General features: G+C 36.3%; 2 protein-coding genes across 10 annotated transcripts in view; one reads left to right on the forward strand and one right to left on the reverse strand.

Moving 5' to 3' along the window:
- Positions 1-19,339, forward strand: part of AstC-R1 (Allatostatin C receptor 1) — a 204,849-nt gene that overhangs the window by 686 nt on the left and 184,824 nt on the right. For 7 of the 9 annotated variants that reach the window (XR_011418439.1, XR_011418440.1, XR_011418441.1 and 4 more), the window contains exons 4-6: positions 34-416; positions 547-669; positions 807-882. The gene's annotated coding sequence lies outside the window, so the exon portion shown is untranslated. Of the gene's footprint in view, positions 1-14; positions 417-546; positions 670-806; positions 883-19,339 lie in introns of all 9 variants that reach the window. The other 2 variants (XM_070214542.1, XM_070214541.1) reach the window with 2 other exon arrangements.
- rpr (reaper) lies at positions 1,916-2,387 on the reverse strand. Its single transcript, XM_017153114.3, has one exon. The coding sequence runs from the start codon at positions 2,184-2,186 to the stop codon at positions 1,989-1,991; it is 198 nt and encodes a 65-aa protein (XP_017008603.1). The 5' UTR covers positions 2,187-2,387; the 3' UTR covers positions 1,916-1,988.

Here is a 19,339-nt window from a genome sequence, read left to right on the forward strand (position 1 = left end):
AAACCATTTCGCAGTGAAGTTTTGTCATTTCAGTTATTGGAAAAGCTGACAGTCCGTCAATGCAGAATTTATCATGAATTTCCTCTATTTCCAATGCTTAAAAGTATTGAGATAGTAAACTGCATCGAAAGATATAATCCGAATCATGAAGTTTGGTTAACGAAACATGAACAAAGACTTTGCAAAAAGTAGTATTGACAGTTAACTACTTTTGCGAACCCAAATTGCTTTCTTTGTTAAAAAGCTGCAGGAACTTGAAATATCTTTCCCTGGAATCTAATTTATTTGAAACTATCTCAAGAATAGGCATGTCCCTATTTATTGACAATTTAAACGAGAACGGCGTCACTTCAGACAATCTATATGAACTGACAGTGGTCGGAAATACAGATATACGGGAACCGGCCAAAAAAGTTGTAAGAATTTATTCAAAGAAAAATTTACTCTAAATAAAATAATATAGGTACATTTGTACACAAGTAATAACATTTAAAATACCTTGCTACTCATATATTCTTCTTATTCTACATATTCTATTCTTTTTAGTTTGAAGAGGATTCCATCTCAGAGTTGTTACAATGCATTAGTTATACCTAAGTATCAACATTTAAAATACTAGTGGCCGTAGATACTATATTTATGGGAAAAGAAAAAAGAGAGTTAAAAGTGGTAAGAATTAAATTTAAAATATATTTTCTAACATTTTTTAATTTTTTACATAATTTAATTTTAAAGTGAATCAAAATAGGGAAAACAATATGAAATATTATTTAATTATTATTCTTAAAATAATTTTTTCTTTTCAGCTTGAAGAAGAGACCATCTCCGAGTTGTTACTACGTAGCACTATCATGGAAAGATAATAAATTTCAAGACAATTTTGTGAGTTATAAAAACATACACATATTTTCTTTACATTTGCAATCTAACCAAGTATTTAATGTTTGAGAAAATAACTGTAGGAGATCCCTATTACTTTTAACATCATTTGTTTAAAAATCACTTTAAACCTCGTTCAATAATTTTCATATTTACTTTGGACAAGAAATGTCTTAAAATTGGACAAAATATATATCTATTTTTGGGTACACATTACACATTTTTCTTCGGCATTGTTAAACATAAATAATAAAGTAGGCGCATTCGGAAAACACCGCAAATTAATGAAAACCCATATATTTATAATTTATATTTTAAAAAATCTTTATTTTTTCTGTCGTATTCATCATTGTATTTTTATAAATCAAAAAGACAAATTAACAAAGCCGTCGAAAATCGGAAGAAGCGACGTTGATTAATCTGTAAATTGAAAGGCTATTTTCTAGAAAGTTCCTTTTTGCCGTCGGTGAAAAATAATTCTTAAAACACAAAATTGAGTATGTCACCTTAGTTCTCTTCCCTCATTGTTTTGCGCTTGAGACTGTTTCCTGTGAATAAGCTGAAAAATTACTTGCCTTCAATAAATGAAAAATCATAGTGTTTTTTTTAATTTCGCATTTTTTGTTTTATTGACTTTTTTGTTTGACAAAAAATTGATGCAATTTTTAGCCAATTCAATTTCATTCTTTCCTGGGTTTCGTTCTTAGGAAAAACTTAGAAAAACATTGCTTACAAAAGAGCTTACAAACTATTACAGTGGTAATTCATTTAAATAGGCTTTAAGTGTAAATTATTTCTAAAGAAATTACAAATTTTATCTTTTCAAAAAAAGACCATACAAAATTGGGGATTTTATAAAATGATTTTTTGTTAAAATTTTTCTTTTGACTTTTTCTTTGTAGAAACAAAACCATTATCACAATCGCTTTGATGAGTAAACTAAAATTGGGTGGGTTCTGGGCCTGTATCCTTGACTGCTGTAGAAATCGAATGCCGTCGGCTGTTGAGTGATGACTGCTTTTTGTGTTGGCTCATGCTTATTTCTTTGTACTCTGGATTCTGGACTGGACTATTGGTTCTCCCCCGTAGTAGTTAGTTACTCGAATCTTTCACTGCGATGGCTTGCGGTATTTGCCGGACTTTCTTCCGGTCTTCGGCAGACATGGGCTGTACTGGCGTAGAGTTTCCAGGACAACGGTGGCCAGGAATCGCCACTGGGACTCTCGCAGGCGGAGAATCTGTTGCTCCTTTTGCTCCGCCTCCCGCAGCAGAGTCGCCTGGTCGGGTATATAAAATGCCACCGCCATTGTGGGTTTATCTCTCGATTCGGAATTACACAATTGCCAATGACTCAATGACTTTCTCTTCGGCACAATGAATATTTATCAAGTTAGTTCTTTGTTGTTGGCACACACACGTTGCTTTCGTATTTTCGAGTTCGTTCACTTTGTTCTGGTTTTTCTCTGTACTTCAAAGATATTTTCGAGATGCGTTCGCTGCGCTGGCTGGTTTCCAACTGGATATATTGAGTACTGCTCCGAGGCTATTTATACCAGGTTCTCTCGCGCCGCCTTGTGCTCTGTTTTTCTGGTGGTGACTGCTCTCTTTTTGGCCCTCATTCGCTCTTCTGCTCTCTGGCTGGGGTTTTTTTGTTTTGGTATTTTTGTTGACATCGCCTCATTCGCAGCTCCCAAAAAAAGTACTAATTTTTGATGTGGGCGGTAGGCGGGGCCACCTTGCGCCTGTTGCCAAGCGTGTTTTTTATGAGAGTGCGTTGTTGTTGTCAGGTTGTTGGCAGCGCCTTTGTTGTAACTGTGTGCGGCGAGAAGTACAGTTAGCATATTAATTGTATTAAATCGTCGGGGCATGACAAACGATTTCCATCAAGGAGTTCGACGGAGAAAGAGATATAAAAGGGGCTTAAGGACAGAAGTTTGAAATACCCTCTAGGATTAGTCGTTCATAAATCTGTTAGATCTCCCTGATTTTCAGCCAAAACTTCACAGGACAGCCTATAAGTACCAAATACAAAAGCATACTCGGTTTCATGTCGATATCTGCAAAAATAACCAAAATTTATTTAACATCATATCTTTAAAGTTATGCTTTTAAAACACTTCAGCAATCTATTTTTCGAAGTATAATACAATTACAAAAGCGTAATCAAGTACTTATTTGCTTGGATAAATGTAAAATATTTATAAAGTTAACCTTCTACACATCGTATAAGGAGAGCTTAAAAAATATTACATTTTATGAATTTTAGTTTTTTTATAATAACCTTATTCTTGATTACCTACTTATAACATCTCGACTTTCAATGAGATTGCAACTTATATTAAGTTTGCAAACTGTTAACTGTAATTAATCAACCCTCTTTTAAGGGTATAACGAAGAGAGCGGTTCGTGTGGGAGGCAGAATCACTTTGAAATATGGGCAAGTGGGCAAAGATGAGTCCCCATTTCTTTTATTTTTCTCTCTTTCTCTTCGACGAGCCCACCTGCCATAGCTAGATATATCTCTCTTTATCAGCATCTCGCGCTCTACAAATGTTTACACAATCATCTGAAGCTTCCGACTAAGAAATATGACAATCTTTCATAAATTAACGGTATACATGCCATATACAGTATATTGACAACAATGGGCTCGTCCCATCATATTTTATTTTTCGTGTGCAATTTTTATTTTCATTAGAGCGGAACAAGTCGGATACGATATGATGCGATATGAATGCTTTCACTGGAAATCATTTTCGTATTATACACGAAAATTTCACTGCGGATTAAAGTATTATTAATTAGCGTTCTGTTGGTTATTATATCCGAACAATGATACAGGAAGTTTTTATTTTTGAGTATCTTAAATCATTTATAATTTTGCATATTATAGGTTCATATTCCCTTCTTTTAGATCATATTATCATCTTCTGCTTGCGGTTTTATTTAAAAGCGATTGCAACCATTTTTCTTAGGCCTGTGCTGTTTGGATTTCATCCGTAAATGAAACTTCAATTGCAACTTTCTCTTTGATGACGTAAAAACTTATTCTTTCTTAGTCACTAGTTAGTTTCATGAAAAATGTGTGAATTGTAGTTGTATGGCAGAACTTTAAATGTAATTTTTTCTTTGAAGTTATAAGAAATGCAATCTAAAAAGTCTATTATTATAAATTATTATTTTGACTTTAATTGAAATCCCTGAACTATTATTCCCATTTCACGGCAATTTTTTACCCCACCTCGGAGTTGCTAGTTCCATTTAAACTCCACCCACAATGACGTCGCACTGTACCCACACAGGCAAACAACCGAATCTTACGGCGTGCGTCTCAAGTGTTTCCACTGTGATAGAGACTAGCCACCACTTTGGGGGATGTTCTGCGTCATCATCTATAGCGACTACTTACCTCTCCAGCTCCGATGTCTAGGTCTATTGTTGAAGGAACTACTCTACTTTCCTCTGCCGTGCTCGCTCTCTTTCTCTCATCGCGCCATCCCACTCGCACAGCAGCAACATTCGCCTCTATAGTTCTTTTTTCATGGGTCTTTTCTTTCCGGGTTCGCGTCAACATATATAAATCCGGGAAGGTTGGGCGTGGCTTACTTCCTAACAGCGTTTTATGCTCCAGCGGGCCAAAAGAGGAAGCCAAAAAATGAGCATTTCCCTCTCTTTCACACGTTTTGGGGGACCAATGTGGTTCAAGTTGGAAATTTATGTTTTGGGTCTGCTTCGCTTTCTGGGGCGGAGTTTATTTTGGGACCTTTTTTTTTTGGATGTAGCTGAATCATTGCCAAAGAGGGTGGAGCCTGAAAGGGTCTTAGGTTAACCGGAATATGGCCAACATTATCCCTTAAATGTGTGCCCTTAACCTTAACCTGCGGTAATTTGCGCATTAAGCATAATTGAGGCTCTCGAATGTCAATTAGTTCGATGATTAACCTCTTGAATACCTTAACACAAACATACTTCTGTTTTTCTTTCGCCGAGATAGTCATCGAAATTTCTAATTGCCCAATGAGGCGAAATTTTCAATCTCAAAGATACATCTAGGTTTTTGTTTACTTTAGATTTTCTTAAAGGATTACATGATTTCGGTTCCTTGGTTCTCATGCGGGTAATTACTGCAACTTTTATTCAAATTATTCTGGGTTTTATTGGGTTGCAACAAGTAAACAGGATTATTGACATGTTTAAGAACCCATATATCATTTGCATAGCTAATTGCCTGACTTTAAATGCAACTTGTGTCTTGTGGCATATTGAGTTTGTCAAATTGGATTACAATTTCTCAGATTGAGTTTTCAATCTGCATGTTAAATGACCCACATGATATCGCATTCATTCCTGGGAAGTGTGTCAATCGAATTTTCGATCTACCCGGAAGTTTCCCGATCCCGTTTCTGATTGGGATTCCAGAAATTCACTTTACATTTCATGAGGCAGCTAACGAGATATTCCCAAATGAAAGCAAAATTTTTAGCGATAATTTCATCATTTTTTTTTCGGTCCATCTTCTGACGTGTCTCAGTCTTTGTCTGGGACTGCCTCAAAACGTTATATCTTACACACCCCATATATGTATAAGAAACATTCGTAACATACACGAATGCTAATGAGTAATATCAACAATGCGATAACTTGCGCAACTCGGCGGGATTTTTTGCTCTTATTTTACTGTACCGGTTTGCAGGGTATCGAGATTTTTCATGAAAATAATTTAACACCACAAAATTATATTGAGGCTATATTTTGTTAAAAACCATAGTTAAACTGTTAGAACTCGTTGAGTTAAAGATAAATTAGATATAGTATAAAAGTCTGGTATTGATTTAATACTTAATAACATCAAGTAGGTACTTTGTATTATTAATTGGATACTAAGTATTGCTAAGTCAATGTTTTGTAGTTTTTATTGTATATAGAAATATTACTTTTAAATACTTGCGAAAGTAATAATTTAATACTATAATAATTAAGATATTTTTGAAAATTAATAGTTTAGTTTCAATGCTGTTTTTCCCTCTATGTACTTCAAATACGAACAGCTATTCATGTTATGGAACAAGTTTATCATTTTGGAATAATGCGGCTTTCTCTGTTTTTATTTTATTTTATTTTTTTATAGTTTTATTATAATTTATACGTATTATGTTTTTCAATAAGATCACTGTTTTTACAGGTATTTCGTAAAACAATTATTATAACCTGTGAAACGATTGTTGATAAATTTATAATAATTAATAATCCTAAAAAAAACAATTTCTATTTATTGCCATCGACTTTATCTTTGTTTATACAGTAACATATTAAAAAATAATTAGGTCATCATCGTCATTCATTCTTAAAGTTCCCTCTCAATTTCATTTCCTTAGTCAGGTTGGTTCCTCCACCCTCCTTTCCTTGTTTAATTTTATTCCAAGAATTGCGCAACGTTCTTCATAAGAGCCCAAAATATTGTAATCTCTTTGTTGCTCCCGCACTGTTTTCAATCTCGAAAACTCTCAATTTCTCACACATTGGTGCTTGTGTATCTTTTTCTGCTGCGGCTTCGTTTCGTTAATTTGTGTTAATTTTTTATGATCCCAACTGGTGGTCTGGTTGGGTCCGCTTTTCGATCTTGTCAGAAATGTATATTTTGTTTTATTTGATTTCCCATTTAGAAAACCCGAACTGGGAAAAAGAAACAAAGACAATTGCCAAGTGATCCGTAGCACTCGGGTCATTAACTCACTCTCCTACCTTTTTTCGTAGCCCCTATCCCCTTTATTCACTCATTTTGTAACGCCTGTCATTGAGGGCTGCTTAGGCAGACGATCCGAAGCGATCTCCAGCGATCCGATCGTCTGGGTCGGAAGCTTAAAGCGCGCACCGCCAGGGAGCTACGATTCCCAGACCCCAGACCCAAGACCCAAGACCCGATTCTCGGGATGAGTCATACGCTCGAACACATCGTTGGATGGGGAACGCCGCGCATGCTCTCATTCCACTGCCCAAAACGAGACCCATTTAATGTTGTTTAACGACTGTTTGTAGCCGGTGTGCTCTCCGCTTTTGATACCCAATAAAGGAAGATATCAGGGGTATAATAGGTATTATGATAATAATTAAACAACCTAATTTGTAATGCAAATTCGTTAGCGTTTACATTATGTATAATTTATATTAACGTTTTTATTAAGTCGATGAATATCTCTAAAACTCTATTCTACCCTTACTCTCCAATATATTAAGGCCAAAATTATTGATCAGAAATATTATATTCCGAATTCAAATACCGTGATTTAAAAATGATTCAAATATTATTTGAGATATAAGGAATTAAGAGGTGTCGCTTAGTCATTAGTCCTTAACAATCTCACTTGTTTTTCGCTGGTGATATCCGAGTGGTTGGGGTTTTCGGAGGGCAGGTTTGGTGGGGTCTTTGATGATCGTCTCGCCGTCTGGCCGCTTGGGTAGAACATGTGCATAACTGTGTTCGGGATTCGGACACTGGTCCTCGACCCCTGCCCCTCTCTTATCTCCTTTCTCCATTCGTACACCCGGGGCAAAAAAACGATACTTGGAGTGGTGGGGAACGGAAAACTGATATGCCGATAAGATTGCCTTTGGACCTGCGATCCACTTGGAGACCCTTCTTTTGCACCATCTTCTGCCTTTGTTTAATTTATTTGATTGTTCTTTTTGTTTGCCTACCGAAGATTTGTCTGTCTGCCCGACTTGTACAAACATGTCAGTTGATTCTTCTCTTTTTATTTGAGTAATTTTCGCCCCTTTTTCCATAGATTTTCAAAGTTAGATAAGGCATTTTCAGAATGGGTTTTCTGATTTCTTTCTTCTCAGCGTGCATCGACATGTCCGGAGCTCTATTTTGGGGTTTCTTTATGTGTGTCCTATTTGCCTTATGTCATTATTTGCCTTTGGTCTTAGTTGCACTAATATTTTCCCCATGGGCAGTAGTCAAGTGTGCAGAAGTGGAGTGAGGATTTTTTACATCGCCTATGAGTCATGCTGCGAGTTTTCATTCGGTTCGTGTGTGTAAATGTGTGGAAATTAGAGTTGGGTAATAAAAACGGTGGTTAGGCACCTACTTGATTGTCTTGTGGAGGTGCAATCATCATGCAGATATTTATTTTTTATGGGACAACTGATGGATGTGCAGTGGCAATGCATATTAGTCACGTAAATATAATAATGGAAAAAATTCCTAAAACTTAAAGTGCATTCAGCAAAAATAATATTACTATTATTATAATATTCAGCAACATGTGATATTTTTATTCAAAGTATTAAGTTCACAATTAGTTTTAGTTTTATTAATTGTATATAACTACGAATCTGTTATAAAAAAATTTAATAAAACATTTGGATATATATTTTAAACGAATATATGCAAGTAAGGAAGAACTCTTAACTCTTGATTTAATTTTGTTTCATTTCTTGGGTTATTTCTTAAAAATTTTAATATTACGTAAAAATAAAGATAAATTAAACAAAAACTTGTTAACCACATTTTTCCCATATTCATCTACCCAATTAAATCGACCGAATTTATTGACCAAACGCTGGTTTAAGCATTCTTAATAAGTTCAACCATCATCAATAACCCCAGCAATTAAATTTAATTTCATTTTACCGAGCAACAAATTATGATATTGATTTAAATAAAAGTAGGGACGCACACAAAAGCGAAGAAAATTACGATAATTGCTTCCGTGGGCTTGGTGAAATTGTTGAATTACAATAAATTATATAATTTAATTTATATTTATGAGTTGAAGCGGTCTTCCTTCTCACATGCACGGGGTAATAAAACATTTTCGGATAGTATCGTTAACCATTTCCTGCATAGATTATTCGAGGATGCGGCAGACAGTCCGGCGTCCCCCAAACCCCAAAAATTCGTATACTCATCCTCGTGATCCTATTCAAATTTCGTCTTTTATCTATTTTATGGCCAAGTGTGTGAAGAAATAGTCAAAAATTCTGGTAGCAGGAGGGTATCCAGTCTTTATATACTTTGATTTCGACGCTTTTCTCCTTTAGTTTTATGGCTATCTTTTACGACTTGCCACTGAAAGAGATAAATACAGTGGAATAAAAGGAATGTGAAAGAATTACAACATTTCAAATAAACTAAGTTTCTTAAAAAAGTTCTGATTTTAAATAGATAGATTTATATTTTTTCAGAACTTAAATTTTTTAACTTAATATAAAATTAAAGGAAGTAAAAACCGCAACTATTATTCTTTCCTGTGTATAAGGAGGAGAAAAGGCAGACTGAGAACATTGATAAGAGAGAGTTTCGCATACGTGACATTTGCAAATTTTTTAATGCGCCATTTGCATTGGCACAGAAGCTCAAATCATAAAACTCGACTGGTAAATGCAGGAGATAAAGAAAACTGGCTGGGAAAGGGGCGTTTGGGGGTGGGGCGAACCATATAAAAGACAATTTGAGGCGCCATGTGTTGCATATTTCATGGCGTTTTGAACCAATGCATTAAATTCGCAAAAGCAAAAAAAAACGAAGGAAACTTAAACATAGCCGTAACCAGCTGAGTGAATCAAGATGGAATACGTTTTAAATGCTTAAGTGCTCATAAAAGTTATTTTTTGCATGACCAAGTGAGCGATATGCATGTGACAAAAGTATCAATATAATTTTTTAAGCAATAAAAGGCTAAAGCTATAGACAACAGCATTGTTTTTATTTTCATTTTTAATAGGATGCAATAACTCTATTCTATAACTTAAGACTAATGAAATATTCCTTTGGACTTACTCTCACTTTGCTATAACATTTTAAAAATTGAGCATGATGAAAATAAATAAATTACAGAAATAATCTATATTAATATAACAAATAAAATAATCTATGCGAGTTTATAGCTGGCTTAAGTTTATTTATGTATTTTAATAAAGTTTTATTTATATTAAAATGTGTATATTTAATTTTAAAAACCCTACCACGAATTCGGTTATGATAGTTGTCTGTTCATAATATTAAATTGCTAACCATTTTCATTAAACCAACTATATCTCATTTGTCAACACAGGATATAAAATCTAACACTCAATAACTTAACCACTCTCATCACTATAAATTGTCTGCCCTACCTTGCCTTTTTTTCTAGCCCATAAATATTCCAATGCCCTTATGTATGTAAATATTGACCATAATTTTTGTCCCAGCTCCAATCGAATTAATTTTAATTATCATCCACAATTTGATGATTGTTTTAAGACTTTTTGGTGCGGACGACATTAAAAATGCCTAACGCCCATTCTGGCCTATAAATTGTGCGTGGTAATTAAGTCCCGCCTAGGCGATAAAAGTCCAGCGTGTTGACTAATAAAGCGCCAAGAGCCTTTTGCTTTTGCCTCCGGAGGTCCCTTGAGATGCCCCGACCATAATAACTCATACGGGCATTTAAGTGCCCGCCCAGGCTAATGACCAGATATTCTGCTATCCGCACAAATTGCGCGCAATTAGTGTGCAATTTTTGAACGCTAGGTGGCGCGCATCTGTGCCAACTGCCACGCCCCCCTCCCACCGCCCACTCGCATGATTAGTACGGTGTGTGTGTGCTTTTGGCGTTGTAATTGCTTTTTGTAATTTATGCCCGCTACTCCGATGTCGATGCCATCGCCGGTAGTCCTGTGTTCTTTCCGGGCCTCCTGCCAATGGACTCACGAGAGTTGTCAGCTTTTGGTCACCATGTGCGCGAGCGAGTGAGATTTTTGGGTACCCAGTACTTGGAGAGTATATTTAGCCGACTGATTGCGGATCGGTATTATATAGTTTCTAATAATAGTAAAAATAAAATAAAAAAAAGTTTTAAATCTTGTAATAAAAAATTATATCTAAACAATTTTTTTTATTACTTATTGTTTATAAGATGTCAATATTAAGATAATTCAAAATATCAATTTAATTTCATCCCATAAAATAATATATATTTTTTTTATTCTCGATCCTATTCTTCCGTTCTCTGTTATTATTGTTAAACATTTTTAAATTTGTACAGACCAATATAAAGTTAGGATTTTTAATAAATGGTATTAAGAAGTTTGTACTAAAATCAAAAATCCTCAAACAATTTTTTTATAGGTTGTATCTACTGGGTATTTAGTGGTCGAAAAGATCAAAATAACTCTTTCTTTTCCCAACTTATTCCCACCCACTAACAAATGTCGCTGCTTTTGCCGCTGATGATGCACTTTGGTCCATCATTATGACAGCTGCTTGACGACCAAAAGGGTCGACTTCGTCATCATTGCTCCTGCTGAAATTGTTGGTTTGCTTGGAATGGGTTTGAGTTTTGCTCGCTGATTGCGTAAATTTTTCCTTACTCGGCTGAGGCTAATTTTTTCGCGTTATGAATGCGCTTTGTGACATTTGACATGTGTAAGTACCGCCTGAACCCAAAGCGCAGCTGATGCTTTCCTGTTTACCATGATTTCCAGCAGTGGGAGGATGCTTCGCCTTGGTGATTAGACCTCACCGCTGGTTCTCTTTTGAGGTTTGTGGAATTAAAAATGAATTTAAAACATTTCAGAGAGTGGGTCTAGTGTCATAAGTCCTTTTATTTAATGCTAAGATAATCAAAATTTTTCTGGAAAAAATACTTTCATAATCGTTTTACCACTTACCAAAAATATTTGTAAACAGGTTTTTTATATCTATATATTTTTTATACTTTTATTTTATCATTTTGTTGATTCATTTAGGTACCTACATTATTTCAGGGTTTGCTTTCAAGGGACATGTAATCAGATGCTACTTCCGTAGTATATTTCAATAACCATCATTATGTGAAAGGAATCAACATCCACCTGCCTCTCTTTGGATGTAATTGCCCTGGTCATGTCGCTGGACAGGTTCATTCATGCACAAATTGTTCAAAGTGAAACTGGTTCCCGGCTGCATTTGTCAGTTTGTCCCTTGCCCAAATCAGTATGGATGTTTTTTTTCGATACCCTTGAAGCGGGGATTTCCATATTGCAAAGTATGAAACCCGTGAAAAAAATAATAATTTAGATTTTTGTAAGCAATATATTTTGTATTGTTTCGGTACTAAAAAATTTATTGAATAGCATTCAATTGTATTTCATATTGAGAAATATTTTCATAATTTAAAAATTTTATATCTTAAGCTTTAAAGAGTATTTAATAGTCACAATTTTTAATTCGTACGTTGTGGAAAACAGTTCCAAATGTGCTTTTACGCTTTTGACTTCAATTTGCCTAGATGCAGAGTTTTTTTTTTTGATATTTCACTTTGCACAAACATACAATATACAACATTTGTGGCTGCTCTTGTTGTGCGGTGTGTGTATTTTTTTTGTAATCGCATTAAGTGCGCTTATTTAACGCAAATCTGCCCGAGTCGAGCGAAGAGTCGCCGGCCTGGAATCCTCGAGCCTTGATCCTGGCCAAACGCTAATGATGACTAATTTGTTTGCTTTGCCAGAGTCTCGTCAACTCCTCCCCATATTTAATTTGAGTGGGGAACATGTGTGTGTACTGCCGGCCACAAGTGTTTGCCAGGGACTTCATATCCTCCCCCGGAATATCCTTTTTAGGTTGTTATTTTTGCAACATTTAACGCTTATTTGGGCCTTGCTTGCTAAGCTTTTCTGTCCCAGGCCTTCCACTCTGTTTGTTTTTCTTTCCATTTTTTGTTTTCGTTATTTAGAAAAGCCTTTTCAATTCGTTCAGTCGAGTTTGTTGTTTTTAGCTGCAGCGCACAATTAATTTGTTTCAAAAGAGTGCCACGCCCCCTCTAACGCCCACAATCCCTTATATACGATTTTAAAAATTTCAATATTTCGGAAAAGTAAAAATGCAGTTTTATGGTGTTTATCAATACCTATCGAAATGTAGAAGAAATTTTTCAAATCGGTCCATTCGTTAAAAAGTTATGCGTGATCAACGTTTTCTATCTCTATCTCCATCTCCCTCGCACTCCCTTTACCTGAGTAACGGGTATCTGATAGTCGGGGCACCCGACTATAACGTTCTCTCTTGTTTTTTCTGATTTGTACAAAAGTTTAAATTTTAATTGTTATGAATCCAATAAATTTCAATTTAACCATTTGACTGTAGAAGAGCATTTGGAACTCGAAGGACAACAGGTCCTGGCCATAGACTTCAAGGGTTGTCTGTTTGCCTTCTGGCCTCCGGCTAGAGTTAAGCTGCTTTTGAGACGTTCTGCTATATATTTTTCAGAATCCCCACAGAGCCCTCTGATAATAACAATAAAAAACCGAAAACTTAATGATTTTATTGCTTATGAAGATGTAATTCATTTGCGCCAACCCCTTCAACAATTATCCTCTTAGATAAACAATTGCAGACAGGGCGCAGGAGAATCGTCAGCAAAAAATGTCATAAAAAATGTTCTTTTTCTACTCTGTTCTGTCCTCTGGTTTTGTTTTCTTTTCCGCGCTTTTGCTGCACATTGTTTTGGCTGATTTTTCTTTTTATTTTCTTTTGTTTTGGCCCTTGTCGTAAAACGTTTATTTCATTTATGCGGCATATTCCCTTTGGAAAAGTTGTCGTAAAAAAATTCTCCAATAAAATTATGCAAAAAGCGCAGAAAAGGATTAAAAACATCCACAGGAAGTGGACTGCTCGGCAGCTGTGTTTGTTCCTCCTTTAATTACTCTCTGATAGCACGAAACTATAAGGAGCGCTTCGGTTTTTATGGCGCCGATCGTAAATGTAAATGTCTGGGGACTTGCCGAGGAAAATATTTGCTCTGAAGGATGTTTAGGCATCGTAAACTGAGCGAGAGACCACTGAAGCTTCCACTTATAATCTTGGCTTTTAAATCTGCCCGTTCTCACTCCCATCATCCCTCATATGACGCACGGTTTTATCTTAAATCGAAATCAGGACTTTTTCGCACATAATTCAAGGCAGCATACAAAAGGACTTGTCCAGTCCTTAACCTACATAAGAAATTCGAACGCAATTAGGATTGAACTAAATTCATAGGTCAAAGGGGTTTTTTCTGGTTCATAAAGTGCGTTTCATAAATTTAAGGCTGACAATATTTTAAATAAATAAATATCTTTTGAAGCCTAAAGTTATAGTAATTGTTTTTAATACAATAAAAGCAATTAAAATAAAACAAAATTAATACCATTTTTATTAAATAATTAAAAATTTTATAAAAACTAAAAAGTTTTACATAACGGTCTTTGTTTTCTAAGAAAAAAAACATTAAAGAAGTCAAATGCAGAACACAACATATATTTTCGCAACGCACTGTTTTGTCAACCAATCAGCTCTAAAATCACGCACCAAAAGCTGACCATAGAATTATTGAAAAAAGGCTATAAGCTGCTCACCTCGCTTTCTATTTCTATCGCTGACAGAAACCTCATCCACACAATTATTTCTAATGACAGGACAGATGATGGCGAGGAAGGACCTTACTCACTCCATTCACCCTCTGTACTTTTCTCAGTAAGCCAAAACGTATGTCAATTTGTCAATTTCGCATATACTTTGCGGCTATTTCTTTTTTCTATATTTTTTGCCTGGCAACGGCGACGAGGACTTCTTTTTATTGATAGCGTCCGGGAAACACGTGTGTGGAAGGGAAGCTCTCCACCACAACAATGTAATCTGATGCCTGTGTCCATATGTGAACGATTGCCGTTGGCTTTGGCCATAGCTTTTTGCCAAATCATTATGCCCGCAAAAATATGCTTTCATTTCGGTGCTATTTGCCATGGTTTTGTCAGTTATCCTTGATGGTTATTTGATATTTTACAGTTGATAATAGTCGAACACGCACAAAAGTTTTCAGCACACATACCGGACTTTTATTCGTGCCAGATCATTACGGTTGATTGATGTGTGTGGGGTTTTCATTTCTATGTGTGCTACCTCTGCGGTTTTGAGTTACTTAGTTGCTCGAAAGCACAACTGTACATTTTTTTTGGAATAAAAAAAGGTTTTTTTTCCGATTTAAGGTCCGTTTTATTTTCCCGATGTTGGCTAACAGTTCATTTCTATATTATAGTCCGATATTTAAGTCCTAAACTTTTATTTACAAACAAATATTTTAGATATATAGGCCGTTTTTGGTTCTCACCTAAGAGCATTTTACTCAAATGCGTCTTCTTATAGAAAGTTTTTTGACTAATTATTTTATTTCAATAACGGTTAAAATACCAATATTGAAATATAATTTACGTAGACGAATTTAAAGTGATACAAGTTTAATTACTAACAGGACTACATTGAAATTATCTGATTGTTCTTCAACAATAGTGCTAATGAAACTACAACTTAGTTGGCCCCTGCACAACTGTACCCCAAGCACTTGGCAATCAAACACTTCAACTCTCCTTCCTTCGACGAGGGTTGGGATTTAATTATGGGAAAATAAAACAGAGCAGAAAAAAGTCAACAAACTTTGGCCGCTACACGTAATTAAGCACATGGCCAGGGTCCACTCTCGACCACCCTAACCCTGATTTTTTCCAAGTTGCAGTTTGAGTTTTTCAACGGAACAAGAGCAACAGAGCGACAATCGCCTGCATTGAATGCATTTAACTCTTTCAGTCCGCCTTTATGGTCATTAATATGCTTGATTATTTCCCTTGACTGGGTTGTCCTTCAGCATGTCCTGCTTTTGCCGATCCTTTCCTCTGATGAGGCTGGCTGACTGCCACGTGGCTGCCGACGTCCAGCGCCCGCATAAACATTTTCATCCTCAAGTATCAACTTCCTGTGTGTGCCGAGCATTATAAATAACCAAAGCATTGTGATGGAAATATTTTTGAAAAGTAAAAAGTAAAGTAGAGTAAGAACTGTGGCCTCACCTCAAGCGAGAGCATATTTATCCACCCCTCGGCTGGCTAAAGGGTTAAGTAGCAGGCGGAGATTCTCGCTTCGGGGGTTGGGCCACGCCCCATTATTAAGGCTGATTGACGCCTGTTTTTGTAATTTTGTAATTGAAACTGAAGTTGCCTCGTTGATTTTCCCCTCTTTTTTACCACAATTTTTCAGCTCTTTTATGAGGATTTTTTGTTGCGCCCGCAATCATTTGTTTGTCATCCTTTTGATCTTTTCGTTGCCTGTCAGCTCACGGGATATAATGCGCTTTTCGCCAGGCGTCCTTCTTTTTTAATTTTTGTAATGCAAGTTGACAAATTGTGATATTGTCACACTTTTTTTGAAGAAGAAATGGGTGGAAAGGGGGTTGAATTGCTGGTTTCGAAATATTTATGAAAGCAAATATTGGACTGCTTAAGTCATCTATTTGTATATAAGTTATTTATCATTAGTTCAAAAATATTTTATTAAATATAGCAGAAGTTGTTTTATCTCTTTCTTTAGTCGCTTTTCCTCAATCTTAAATTTCCTTCTAGACTTCCATTTGTGTAATTGTTTCATAAATCCAGAACCCTATCGAGTCATCCCTTAAAACTGTCGATTCACACCCGAAAAGGCAGACTATGCCCCACCATTAACCTCTCAACAAGCGGCCAATAACTCATATCAAGAAATATGGAATATTTCGGCAGCATCCTTCCTGGCTTGGTCATCAATTTGGATGGTACTGCTACCATCGCCCCGTCCTAATCTGGGTATATCAAAGTGTCCCAGGACGAGCTCCTCAGTTCCAGAACAAGCTGGTCGACCACTTTAACCGAGTTTCGACCAAGCGACAAGCCCTCAATTATCAGATTTGCATGAATGATACTCGCTCTACGCTGACGATGCGGCTGTTCCTGGGATTGCCGGTTGGTCAGGATGGCCGGGATGGCCGGGACTCCAGGATACGGCGGATGCTCCATCTCCGTGCCTGTCGCTCTGCCGCAGCATAATATTTCAAATCAGGCGAACCAAGGCGAACTGCTCTCATTATCAAAGCACAGCATGTGGTTAGCAAGGCAAAACTTCCTGAAAGGAAACGAGCGGGCTGGGCGGTGGGGATCAGGATGGGTGAGCAATAGAGAAAACTGTAGGCCAACCAGGCAGGAGCCATGTGGCCAATGCACTGGAAAAAATATAGTTTTAATTACAGCTTATGGTAAATTAATTAAAGAATGTACAACAAACTTTTTTTGTTATATATAGGTAGTTTTAAAATATTTTGAAAATCAATTTGAAGTGATTGAAATATTATTTTAGTCATTAAATAATATATTTATTTAACATTTTTTGTGAAATTTTTTCAATTTAAATTAATTGGAGTAAAATATTTCGTTTCCTATTTAAGTACGTTTAGTCAAAGATTTAAATCAGTGCGTTTAATTCTTAAATACTATGAAATATTTGTTTTAAAGAAACTTCTGAACAACATTTTGTTTCCAGTGTGCGAATGATGAAGCAACACTGCAAAATTTCAGTCAATTTCCTTCAAAATTGTTTTTTGTTTGTTTGCCAGACTCCGCTCAGCTCCACTCGCTTAGGCTTCCTGTCTGCCAATCCCCCAGATTTTCCGGCTCCCACCCAGGATATATACTACGGCTGCATTGTTCCCGGGCTGCCTTACAAGCGACAGTGTTAAATGGTTGCAATATGTCATCAGGTTCGCCTTGCGCCCGTTACTAGATGGCAGCCATGATAGACCAATCATGCCCAGCAGTTGCCCAGGGAGGAAGAAGAGGGGTTCTGGAGTCCTTTTGGTGCTCAGGTCGACCGGAGTCCTTGTTGCCGGGTCCTTCGCTTTGGGTGCGACGGCGCCATTTGTATGAAAAATCGCCAGGATGCTAATACGTTTGACTTCCGTTGACGGATTACCGACTATTTTGGGGTTCCCCTCGCACTCTGTCTTTCCGAGTTTTGCGAAATTGCTGCGTTTCACATTTCATTTGAATATTTTACTCGAATGTTTTTTGCTGGTTGTCTTTTTGGCTGCGGCAGGTGGTGGTTGTGGTGGTGGAGCTGGTGGTTGTGGGCAATGCTATCTGATAATTTGCTGTGGCGCTGCTGAATGGCAGCAAAACAAAACCTGATAAGTAATAGGGCCTAGACGGTAGAGGGTTGAGTTTAAATACACTAATAGAAAATATGTAAAAGAATCGGATTATAGCAAAATGATCAAGACTTGACAATAATAATATTTAATTTATTATTGATAAGTAACACCATTGATAAAGATAGTTAAATTATTGCAATTAAAATAGGCAATAATTACCAAAAAGTTTTTTAAATTTAGTTTATTGAATTTCCATTTTAACTAACAACATTTTAATATTTTTTACGAATAAAAGATATTTGCAAACTATAATGAAATTAATATAGGAAATACACAAGTCTACAAATATAGTTTAAGTATTCTTGGCTTTAATAAAAAACTACAAAAAAATTAATAACTTTCCTGTCAAAAATGTCCTTAAATTTTTGCTTAGTGCAAGGCTTTGTTGAACGCATTGATATGCAAATTTTCAAATACGCTTCTGCATTGCCGCCTCTCACTCGCATTTTCCCTGGCTTTCGCATTTTTTGCAGCCCTGTGTTTTGTGTTCCCTTTTTGGCTGGACTTTTTTCTATTTTGGCACCATTTTGATTGCCATGAATGAGTAACGACCGGAAAGCTGTTTTTATGGCCAGTGATAGCAGAGGAACAGTGGCATCCACTGAAACCGAAGGTAAGCCAGACGGGAACGGACATAAAGTTGGATGCCTCCCATCCGATCCTCCAGTTTTCGCAGCTCTGAGCTCTCTATCAGTTGCTGATAAGCACAGGGCAAATTGAAAACGGCGTCAAACATTTTTTGAAGTCGCTGAAATGACGAGTCGGCGTTGATTTCACTGGCAATTTCGTTGATGGATTCCTGTTAATGGACCTGGCAAAAATGCCAAAATTACTTCAAAGCGCTGCGAGAGGGATGGAAATGTTTTGTTGCGAAAATTTAAATAAATTGCCGTCATTTGTAGGTAGTTGCCTCCCTCGAAGCAATCATTGGGCTGCGTTTTATTTTGTTTCTAAATTGAAATTGCAATGCAAACAATTTAAATGGGATTTGCATAAATTTAGGACAATTGGTCAAGCCGGCGAACGGAGGACACACACAGGACAGGACGCAGGACCTAAGGATCCAGGCCTAAAACTAAATCGGTTTTGTGTGGCAGGACAAATCACTTGTAAATTGAATTAGTTTGCCTGCAACTTGCAACCCTTTCGCCCACCACCAACCCATCTCATCATTCGCACCACTCCCCAGTTTCTCACACTTTCCCGAATCGAATTTCACGCATATGTGCGTTTATACAATTTGGCCAATTTTCAATAATAACCGAACAGAACTCACACAATCACGACGGTTGGCTGCAGAAACCGAATCAACATAAAAGTTACCGATATAAAATATGAAAAAAAGAAAGATAAAGATGTGGGAAGGCTGTGGGTTTTAAGGCGAATATGAAATGCTCTTTTCTTAAAGCGGTTTTTGAATGGTTTTATTTTTATAAAAAAAATTTCTA

The sequence above is a fragment of the Drosophila takahashii genome, chromosome 3L, assembly GCF_030179915.1.
Source record: "Drosophila takahashii strain IR98-3 E-12201 chromosome 3L, DtakHiC1v2, whole genome shotgun sequence".
Taxonomy (NCBI): Eukaryota; Metazoa; Arthropoda; class Insecta; order Diptera; family Drosophilidae; genus Drosophila; species Drosophila takahashii.